An 11,478-nucleotide genomic window follows, 5' to 3' on the forward strand; every position below is an offset into this window, starting at 1 on the left:
TCAGTCTTCCACAGACCCTCAAATCCCAGAGGAAGGATCTGCCCATAAGATGCTTTTCAGTCCAGCACTACTGCATTTGGCAGAACACCTAAAGCTCCAGAATTAAGACAATGGGAAATAACCCCATGCTGTGGGCAGTGTTAGAGCTTGCCAGAAGGAGGAGAAAAAATTGGAAGAATAAAAGAATATTCTTAGGGTCTGGCTAGAACTGTGGCATCAGCTCTAATGGAACCAATTGCAAACCTCTCCTTTCCACCTCATTTCTTTGACCATGTCCTCCTCTTGCTCCAGTGCAGAGCAATACAGAAGTCAAAACAAAGCCAAGCACGTGTGTGTACACACAGAGAAAGATCTCACATCAAAACCCCCATCCCCACCAAACACCTGCACACTCCCTCAACGTACCAAGAGAAGAATTCTGTAAAACAGCAACCCCAATGGTCATTGTGGCCAACACCAGGGCATGCAGATGTACCATCTTACAGTTCAGGGGGTGGCAGAAAACCCAACACCATCACAGCCAAGCAGTTTGGCCAACACCATCAGCAGGAGGCCCAGGGGCTGAGCAGCAGTGCCTAGCTCCCATCCCCAGCCGTGAGTCCTCAGACCCTGCTCCCTCGGGCCAGAGCCCCAGTTATTTCAAAACAGGAGATCCCACCAAGACAGCTGTGCCTCACACACTTGTACAGTCACCCTCCAGTGCCACCAGAAAATTGCCTTTGCTGTTCAAAAGGTCCTTACAGCCAGAGGGAGGTTTAAGGACAGATGGATGGACTCTGCCGCACAGACCACGCCTGCAGTCTCCAAGGATTGCTACCCATGGAAAATTCACTGACAAGATTTTTAGTTTAAACGAACTATTTATACTGGGGATGTCTGTATTAAATGATGAAATGCAAGCTACAGCTGCCCAGCTCAGAAACAGGTGGAAAGCTGCTTCTTCAAAAGAGTGCAGAGTTCTGACACAGGCTGCTACAATCACAAAGACAGCAGCAAAATTTTAAACAGAAAATTTCTTCCTGAACAGTAACAGCCAAAACACTCCTCCATATGCTTCAAGTGAGAGTATTCCAGAAGTGGCTAGTGCTAGATTTCTCTGAAGTAAAACATCCTGGGTAGTCTTTATAAAAACACTTTTTGCTGAAAGGTTAGAGGAAAACATAGCTGAATTTGAGGGGGCCAGGGTAAAAAAGAACTTGTTCAGGACATTCAGGGCTTGTAAAATGCATAAGGTACAGGATTGCTGCTTTCTGGTACATGGAAAACCAGCATGGATGTTCCTCTAGAACCAAGTCACTTTTTATTCTTTTCTAACAATATCTTGTTATTAACTGAAAATAAGCAGCCTTTGGTTAATAAAAAGCCATATTACCATCAGTGCTGTTTCAGGGTTTCTCAACAGTTTCACCTGATATAGACATATTTATAAAACACACACACACAGAGTTTCCTTCCTGTTGCTGGCTTTCCTCTGTCCCATCCCAGAAGCCACCTCCAGAGCCTGTTTTAATCCCACTGAGGAAAATGCTGAACTGCCTTCCTGTGACATGTCTGGGAGATGGGAAGAGGGACATGCACTTAAGCTGCTCTCCATGGCTTTCTTCCAGAAAAATACTCCACATATCCTTGTTTGTTTGTTTTTAAATTCTAAGTGATTTTAATACCAGTGAAAGTTGCTGGAGTGATAGCTCTGGGAAACTGCAGGCCTCCCACTTAGAGGCCTGTGCCAGCTGCCCTGATTCTGCAGACCAGGAGTCTCTTCTACCATCCACCACAGGAAAAACCATCCCTCAGCTCAGGCTGCTCAAGATGAGGCAGGTGTCAAAGCATCAAATTTTCAGGCAAAGGAAATATACTGAGCTCAAAGCAGCAAAGCAGGGCATGGGAATTGAAAAGCACTTAAAACTGATTTTCAAAGTATTTTGCTTGGGGTCAGAAGGGTTTACTGGCAGGCTTGCACCTAGTGGAGAGGGGAAAATCAGGAATCACCTTCTAGGCACAAAAAAATACATGCATGAGTTAATGTATAAATAATAAACAACCTTAGTCAAAGAATAGGAAAATCTCACAGGATGCTGAGGGAGCAATTAGAAATCTCATCTTCACAGAGCTAGGAAAGCAGTAATTGAGATGTTCTCTGTTGCATCAAGCCCCGAGGGTGTAAGAATGCCTGGAAAGAAGATTTCACCTGTGCCAGGGAGCTTTTCTGAGGTAATGCAGAGACACCAGAGAGAGCAGACAGCAGCAGCCAGTAGCCCACTGCCAAGGGCTACTCCCAGAAAGACCATATCCATGCTTCACCTCAAACACTTCCACAGACCCTGGGACTCCAAGACAGGGAGGAAAGCCCATGGGAAACAGGCTCAGATGCACAGCTGGCATCCTAGATGTGTGTTTCCTCAGAGGGGAATGTAGCTCTTATGTCATCCCATGCGCTACCTGAGCACTGCCAGGGAAGCTCGGCCTCGCTCCCATTTCTGGATAACAGCCTGACCTTGGCCACCCCACAGCCTCTGCTCCCAGGGCTGCCCTGCCCCTAGAGGAAGATGACCCAAACTTGGGGGTTTCAAAACTGATGTCAGCAGTCAGCCCTGAGGTAACACCTGCATCTCTACAATTTATAAAAGATGAGTAAATTTTGTTGGCTTTGCAGCAGAGCACACTGAGATCCAGAGAGCCTAAAGGCCACACTGGTAAAGGCTCTTCTATCACACTGCACAATGTCCTGTGTGTATCACACTGGATGTTTGTTCAAAGCCCTCGGGGTGATTTATGAACTTCATGTGTTAAAATTTGCATTTATAGGCATGTCCTGGACAGTGGAGAACCAGGCTTCCAGCACTTCTGGGGCAGCTTGGAAGACAGCTGTAAAGGAGACAGAATGGCAGTGTGGAGCTCCTGTTTAAACACAGCTATGGTTAGTAGAGATTTGGCTTGTTTCTCCCCGTGAACAGAGATAGGGGTGTTTTCCTTGTAAACAAGTTTGCATCAAGCCCATAAAACCATGCTACTGACTACTGAGAGCACCAGAGCCCAGTGCATCCCTGCGTTTAGCCAGCGTGGTTTATAGGAAAAACAAAACACACCCCATCGGTCAGAGACACAGTGCCAGCAACGCAGCAAAACACTATTGCTGCCAGTCGGCCTTTAAACACTCTATGTGTGGGACCACACACACGTTCATGGACACTTAGAGTCCAGGAATATTTTATTCTATCCAGTGAGTCAACTCAAAGAAACTGAAGAAGTTTCATTATAACAATACAGAATTAGAGCTTTGTTGTGAAGCCATGGTACACCCAGAGCTGTCAATGTCTGCTATGACCAACTTGGAATGCACTCAGCAAACCAGTGCAAACTGTGACATTCTGATGGAGACACAAAGTTGGGAATATTGTATTCTGCCCACAAAAGGAGAACGCTCCCATCCAAGGACTCGGTTGGCTATCTACACATTGAACTCCTCTTCCAAAAAATGGAATAAGAAGGAGCCTTGTAAAAACCAAAAAGCATCAGAGCACCAATTAATATCATCACTACATTCAAGCACTTTCAGTTACTACTACAATGAACAGCATATTTATTTGCTCCACCTTCACCCCGGGGTAATCTAAAGGTTATTATCCTTTCTTGTGCCCATTTTTTGCAACAAGGCCTAAATGCTGACCAGACAGTAGCTTGGGTTACCACTATGCCCAGACAACAACCTGTTCAGCTGGTTGAGGCTGTCTCACTGCTCCCTGTCCCTGGCTGTCATCACCTGTCCCCAACAGCCCAGTGCAGACACCATCTCTCAGGTCTGTCTGCACACGTTTTAGTGCAAAAGCATCCTTGCTTTGTAATAAATGCTCTTAAGCATTCCAATCCTTGCCCCACATTTATAAATACATGCAATGAGAATATAACTGACATCTCATTAATGTATGTTTGAAGGAGTTTATTATTATTATTATTATTGCTGTATATTTATCTTGAAGGTGGAGCAAAGAGTGAGAGCTCTAAAGTGGGAAGGCTCTAACTAAGCTGAAAGATATTCCACTTTAAAATCCTTTGAGGTGAAGAAAATCACCTGGTTTCCTTTTGCTTTACCCTCCACACCCCAAATGTGATGATGTCCCTGCCCAAAAGAGAGGAAGAAACAGATCCTGGAGACTGAATTTTTGCTTTTAAAGTAAAGACAAAGGAGAATGCACTATATTAAAAAACTTAGTAATTACAAACTTCTCAGTAAAAGTTTCAATAAAGCCTCTCTAGAGGTGTGAACCAAAGGCCAGGAAAGTTACTAGGAGGGTTTTTTCCATCAACTTGACTGCATTTGGCTTTGACACTACCTGATTAAACAGCAGACACCACCAATTTCAAACAGTATGCTACTGTGCTGCTCTCTGCCTCCTCCATGCAATATTTACACAGCACGCTGCAGGCGAGGTGTCTGCTCTGGCTACATGAAAGATTTCAGCCTCACAATGTCACACAACACGCGGTGCTGCCAGCCCCTCTCATGATCCTGCTCTTCCCCGTGGTTCCTGGGGACCAGCTCCCTTTGCGTGAGCAGGCACAGATTAAGAGGATACAGCATGAAAAAGGAAGATCAAAAAAAAGAAAACCATTTCACATTAGAAGGTCCAGCTGCTTCCTCCCAAATGACTAAATTAGAGAGCTCGTACGTCACCTCCTGCCTCAGGTAGGGTCACATTGAATCCCTCTTCCTGTTTAATCCATATGAAATGGGAAATGGGTTTTGAGGAAGACAATGAATGAATACGAGAGTAGTATTTTTTCAGACTGTATTTTTTATCAGGTAATTGCAAGACTGCTTTGAAAGCCAAAGAAAATAACATAAAATGCTACACACACTTCACGGGTGGCTTTGGGTCAACCACTTAACTTCTTGCCTGGTGTTTCCAGTGAGGGTACCAGCACATATCCTACCTGGCAGGGACAGGAGGAGGCAATGCCTTGGAGCTGGCTCTTTAAGGGCCAGGGGTGTGGGTGAGACGAACAGACAAGCTGCTCTGGGATGCAGGAAGTCTGGGCTCCCTTTCCTATTCCAACAATTGCTTCCTTAGGATGTCTGTACACCTCTCTCTCCATGATTTGGTGTTTCAGTTCCTCTCACTTTTAACTCAAAGCAGCGAGAATGGTGTAATTTTGACTACAACCCATCAAGTTGAATTGCACCAGGCACTGACCCCAGGCAGGGCTCTCGTGGTCACTTGCAGCTGTCAGCAGCCAACAGCATTTGTGCTGTCTCTTAGGACATCATCTCCCTGGCAACCAAGTCCCAGTGAAAGTCAATAGCAGCATCTTCATAGTTTCTAAAACGGAGCTTGGAGGCTTTGAAGCTGTTGTCCCCAGCTCATGGACTTGCTTTTCCCTGAACTTTCATTTAGCTGCTCTCCCAGCACACTCAACCACAGGGGAGCCAGTGCAGGCAGCCTGCTGGGACATAAAGCCTCTGGATTATTTCATCCTGCCTTGACCACCACACATCAGGACAGCTACCTTGCCTCTCTACTGATAGATAATCTATCTATAATTCCAAAGGCTGGAGACAGCTATTTGCTTTGCAAACTGTTGAATTCAGATACCACTGTCTCTTGGCTGGATGTTACCAGCCCAAAGCTCTGCTGGAAGAAAGAACTGGGAGTGCTCCTTGATCTGCTGGGCTCCCCAACTGCATTGAAGCAACCTCAAGTTGCATGGGACAACTCATTTGAGCCAAGCAGGAAGAATTCAGTTCCTTCTCCCAAGGTAGCAGTTCCTTCTTCAGGGCATACTAACACAGGAACAAAGACCCTCGCCACTAAACCATGTCCAGACTCTCCCCATCAGTGCTGGCCACTGTATAAAGAGCAGCTTGCAGCAAAGAGAATAAAGCCATGAAGATTCCTGATCGTGTCGGAGTTGCTCGAGTCTGAGCAGTAAAAGCAGGAGCAGCCAAGAGACAAGGAGCAGAGCTTAACCCTAGCAGTACAAGATTTTTCTTCAAAGCATGCTGACATTTTACAACAGGTCATTTGTGACAAGCACACTCACGTTCTCCTGGGAGCAGTGCTGAAACTCTACACAGCAGAACTCAGTCCCTTAAAAGTCAGCAATGCCACTACCCTGAGGAGGTCAGCAACCATATCCATGCAGCAGGGACATTCCTACAAGAGATCTCGAGGCATTCAGAGGTGGCATTAGGAAACAATTACCCTGGGGAGGAACTGGGACAGTATACAGGCATCTCAGATGACTGAAATCAGCAGTGCAGCTCAGTCTAACTGGAAGGAGGCAGAGCAGCCACTTGTAAGCCAAGAGCGTTTTACTTTACTTCTGTGCCAGACAAAGCTGAAAAACACACAAAGCCCAACTGCAACAGGAGTAGAGCAGTGCTGAAAGAGAAAATCTCTACTGATGTATCCATCCCTGCCCTTGGGATAACACAGGCACACTTAAGAGACCTCAGAAATTACCTCAAGCATATAAATGTCTGGTGAGATAATGCACAGCAGTAAGTGCTCAGTCCCCAGCAGAAAAGCAAGTGGTAGGAGAGGGGGTGGGGGATCCTCATCATCTGGCTTCTAATGAATGTTTGCCATCACCCAGGTCTGCAAAGCAGTGAACAGGTGAAGGTGCAAACCCAATCTCATCTCCCTGGGAGCAAGATCAAGCACATCTGGCAGGCAGAGGCTCCCTGCAGGGCTGCTAAAGGAGATAGACATTTGGGTAAAGGGTAAGCTATCTGCCTGAAGATAAGCTGGGAGCAGAGGGAGGGGAGGGGAGGGGAGGTGTCCTCTAACCTCCACGATGGATGGCTGAAGGAGGTAAGCATCAACAGTGGATCCTTTGAAATACAGAATGCACTTCTGGTTTGGGATCATTTCATGCTTAGTTCAGACAATCACAATTTCAGACCAAAAGCCAGAGAAGCTACCCCATAAACAGATCAGACCTCATCAACTGAGAAAAGAGGGTTTCTGACTATTTAATGCTTAGCAGGGGCCAGAAAAGGGATTTGGATTTTGCTACCAGCTTTTTCTCTTCAGAATGATTAACTGGCACCTTCAACCACTACCTGCACTGTCCTAATCCACCCAGCTTCACTGCAGCACTGCTCAGCCAATGTGTGACCCCTGTTGCATCAGGGGTCTTTCCAACAAACCCAGACTTGACCTTCCTGATATTGTTCTTGTTAAAATTAAAGGGAAGGGAGAAAGCAAAGAGATTTAATATTTTTTACAGTATTAGCAAGTGCAAATTCATTTTTAAAAGATTATCAGTATTGAGAAATAGGAAACTAATTTGGAAAGTCAAAAGCTCTTAAGAGCAGCAGTAGCTTGTGCTGGGGATATACCATACAAAAGGCATGTGGTTATTGATCCAACCTTCTGTTTATCCTTTCACATGCTGCCAGCCAGGGCCCCCAGCCAGCCAGGTGGTGTTGTGCTCTGTGATGCAGAGAGAAGCACTGCAGACTCCTTCCCCAGTAAGAATTTCCCAGAAGAGGGTAGAGAACTGGCTGGGCTCCTATCAAGTAGCATTGGAGCCAAGATTTTAATCTATTCCCCCAGGCAGAGCCCTGTTCAACTTCCAGTGAGGTATTAAACTCTCCAGAAGTTTCACACACACAGGATCATAGCAGAGGGTATGTAACCCTGTCTACTTTCTTTAGTCAAAGCCACAAAAACTGTGCTCATGTCATGAAAGACACCTGCTCCAGGCAATGACTCCTGGCAGCTAAGCCAAGCAGTGCAGGGGCTTATGTGCTACTCACATTTAGCCCTCTCCACGTGCTCACAATGCCTAAGGTGTGCCTTCATCTCTCCAGGTTCCACTATGGTCCTGAAAGATCACAATTAAAAGGAGAGTAATGCTAGAACACCTGCAATACTTAGGTCACCATCCACCAGAGAAGCACATCATTAATCTGATGCCAAGGCACGTTTGCATGGCCTGAAGTCTTGGCATGAATACATTTATGGATGCTGGAGATAGAAAAGCTTTTTGATACTTCAAAGCCACATAGAGCACAGAACATAAAGCTTTGCACTCTCCAAACTATCCACAGGCAATGGAGAGAGCTAAATCCTAAGTAATTCTTATATTAACCTTAGAAGAAAATACTCATTTCATGTTAAAATAGAGCACAGAACCAAAGTAACAGTAACCAATGGGTCAGACCCAGGGAATTAAATTCTTTGACAGCATAGGTCCACATTCAGTGAGTTACCCCAGCAAAAGACAGATGACCCCATTGTGCTGAATACTGTACAGCCACAGATGGAAAGTAAGTGGGACGAAAGGCAGACACACCATTCATCACCCAAAGAAATAATTTAGTTTGTGGGGTTTGGGCCAAGAACTGGGCACACAGAGGTGTGGAACTATAGTACAGAAGAGCATATCAGTAAAGGTGTACAGTGAGAAGGGTGATGGGAAAGAAACAAATTTGCCACTAGAAGCATTGAAGAGACCTTCTTGGAACAGTCTCGGTTACTGTTTATTAAAATGCAATGACAACAATCATCGAGGAAAAAGATGTGTTTTACAGGTAAACACAGGAAATATTTTCTTTCAAATCCTGTAAACACAGGGTTTAAATCCTCGTTTTCTGGTCATTTTCCAGCAAACAAGAAATTAACAGCATCAATTTCTGTCAGCAATCCAAGAGACTGGAAGATACTGTTACCAGTTCTTTTGTGTATTTCGGTGCTTGGCAGATGTACTTTTCTGATGCTGAATTGCCACCACCTTTCGTGTGAGATAACACCCTGCAGCTGTGTCAGTCCACAGGAGAGTCTGCAAAAACCAGAGAAGCCTTTCCCACCTGGAAGCAGTGAGGGCATAATAGACTAAATGCACAGGTCCAGCTGCAACCTGGGAGGATTTAAGACCTAAAACTTCCAGTTTATGAATTGGTCACAAGATGCTTAATTCCACAGTAGATGAGAGCTTCAGCTTTACAGGACTGCATCTCCCAGCAGCATAGTGCCCTCTAGCCTTAAACGGGATTATGGTTTAAGCCTCCGAGGAAAAACCTCAGTGATATGCAACACTAATATAAAGGTTTATGTCCAGTCTTTGGCCTTATCTTTTCAACAATCCATTCAGCTGCTGATCAGCTCTGGAGAAATCTGGCGGACACACAATGCCAGGAAACACAGTATACTCAGAGCAATTTCACACCAGATACAATACTCCCTCAGGCTTTTCCTTACCAAAGCTGGAGGATTTACCATCTCTATAGTAAAAATCCAGCTTTCTGTGCTTTAAAATACATGTTGTATCTTGAGAAACAGTTAAAGGATTTGGTGCAACTAAAACCCAGAAACAGTGAGAGACAGAGAAGCAAAGACACTTCTCTACTAATGTGGAGAGAGAAAAGCTACTGACTGCATGCTGCATACTCCTTCAGGCAAAGACACCTCCACATGACAGGCTGCAACACAGGAGCCTGGGAAAATTGTTAAAAACTCTCCTCTAATGCTGTGCTATTGGCAGTAAGGTGTGAAAGGAAGAAGGTGAAAGAGAGATAAAAGAGATCCAAACGCCGAGTCTGCCTTGGTAAGCATGCAGACAGACTGCCCCCTCAAAAAAAGGTCTGAATGTAACTTAGGGGTGAGAACGAGCAAAGATGCGCTCAGCACCGCCGGCTGCCCGACCCCAGCCCCGCCGCAGCCGAACCTCGCTCCGCTCCGCACCGCGCACCCCGGCCAAGACGGGGACAGCCTGGGGACCCGGGAGACCTGCCCCGTCCTGCCCTGGGACTAGTGAGGAGGAACAGAAGGAAACTTCAGAATGGTAACCTTGAAACGGGCCAAGAACCGAACGGGGTGAAAGCGGGTGAGGAAGAAGAGCCGCACCTCCAGAGCGAGAAGCCGCGGGGAGCCCCGCGGGCGCCTCACCTGGGGCCGGCGTCTCGCCCGCAGGGAGGGGAGGGACAGCTGCGGGCACGGCTCCGGGCACCGCTCCGGGCACGGCTCCGGGCACGGCTGCGGGCACCGCTCCGGGCACGGCTGCGGGCTCCGCTCCGGGCACCGCTCCGCGCCCGTCCCGTCCCCCCTCACACGTGCGCACCCCCGCGCCCCGCCGGCACTCACGTAGTGCTTCGAGGGGTTCCTCCGCTTCTCCACGTCCACCACGTTGGCGTCCAGCACGCTGTAGGACAGCATCTTCGCTCCCTGCCGGCGCTGGCAGCACCCTCCGCCGCGCTGCCCGCCGCGGCGATGCCGGGCGGGCGGCAGGGACACGGCCAAGGGAGGATGCCCCGGTGCCGGCTCCGCCCCTGCCGCGGCGGCGGCGGCGTCTCCCCGCGCGGGACGGGAGGGGACGGGAGCCACCGCCCCCCGTGCCGGAGAGGGCGGGCGGCTGCCCCCGGGCCCGGGCAGAGCCCCCGCTCGCTGCCCGGACACCGCGGCCCGGCCTCGAGGGGAGCGCGGGGGAAGGGGCGGCCGGGGCAGGGGAAGCCCCCGGGCCCTCCACCGCCGAAAGGGTCCGAAGGGCCCTCCCCGAGCGGCCAAGGCCACGCCGGAACCCGCGGGTGAAGGGCCAAGCCCGCTCCCACCGGGCTCCAGCGGGGAGCTCAAGGTCGGCCGCCGCTTGGGAAGGTCCCCGCTGCCCTGTCCCGCAGGGACACACAGGCATCGCAGCTGGAGAAGGTTGCACAGACCCGCTAGTATGAGGGCTTTTTAGAGCTATTTCAGCTCTTTGTATATACATGCACAGGTAAATGGGTATCATCTTCCTCAGTCCCGCGCCAAGAAGAGCTTGCCCCAGAAATTTCAGGTGTTTGGGTTTTTTTTCTTTTCAATAATGCATAATTAATTTGCATATGATTATTTTAAAGTTACGTCAGATATGGGAACTTCAATGTGATCTTCCAGCCCTCAGATTGTTTTATGACATGCATTAGCTATTCACCAAATTAACTGAAATTACTAAAATCTCTCCTTCCTCTGAAGTCTCTTGAAGAGCAACCCATGCAGATTTTCCAGTAAGATTCCAGAGTGCTGCTGATGGCTCAAGACCTGCCAGCCCAGGAGTGCAAAGAGGACCAGCTCCTGGCAAAATAAGCTTCTCATTTACAGTCAGAACAGTCCATCTCAATGTGATTTCCTTTGACGTGCTCTAGTCACAATTTCTGAAACAGAACTTTTACAATGTTACTGGCCCTGAGACAATAATCATGAGACAGACACCAGAGTCACAAAGCCTTAGGTATTTGGGCCGGAAGGCTGGCATAAAAAAGTGGCTGTTTTCAGAACATAGCAAGTTTCCACAAGCAGCTTAAGGGGGGGGGGGGAAAGGGAAAAAAAAAAAAAAAAAAGGCAGGAGCAGCCCATCAGTGCACAAGATATCAGCTATTGCCAGGTGGGAGCCAGGTATCTGCTGGTGCAGTGACAAGGACAGATGCTCTGAGCCAGCCTTCTCCTCCCTCCTCTGCTAATATACACAGTTTACCAAAATAAATGACCTGACATAAAACGCTAA

At 47.8% G+C, this 11,478-nt stretch overlaps 1 protein-coding gene across 4 annotated transcripts in view; it reads right to left on the reverse strand.

Moving 5' to 3' along the window:
* The window catches only part of SH3PXD2A (SH3 and PX domains 2A), a 244,194-nt gene extending 233,907 nt beyond the window's left edge, over positions 1 to 10,287 (reverse strand). For all 4 annotated transcript variants that reach the window (XM_039708749.1, XM_039708750.1, XM_039708747.1 and 1 more), the window contains exon 1: positions 10,089 to 10,287. In XM_039708749.1, coding sequence (XP_039564683.1) covers positions 10,089 to 10,160 — 72 coding nt within the window. In that variant the 5' untranslated portion in view covers positions 10,161 to 10,287. The remainder of the gene's footprint in view (positions 1 to 10,088) is intronic.
* Positions 10,288 to 11,478: the final 1,191 nt, after the last annotated feature.

This window comes from Passer montanus, unplaced genomic scaffold (assembly GCF_014805655.1).
Source record: "Passer montanus isolate IOZ18808 unplaced genomic scaffold, ASM1480565v1 scaffold21, whole genome shotgun sequence".
NCBI classification, from domain to species: Eukaryota; Metazoa; Chordata; class Aves; order Passeriformes; family Passeridae; genus Passer; species Passer montanus.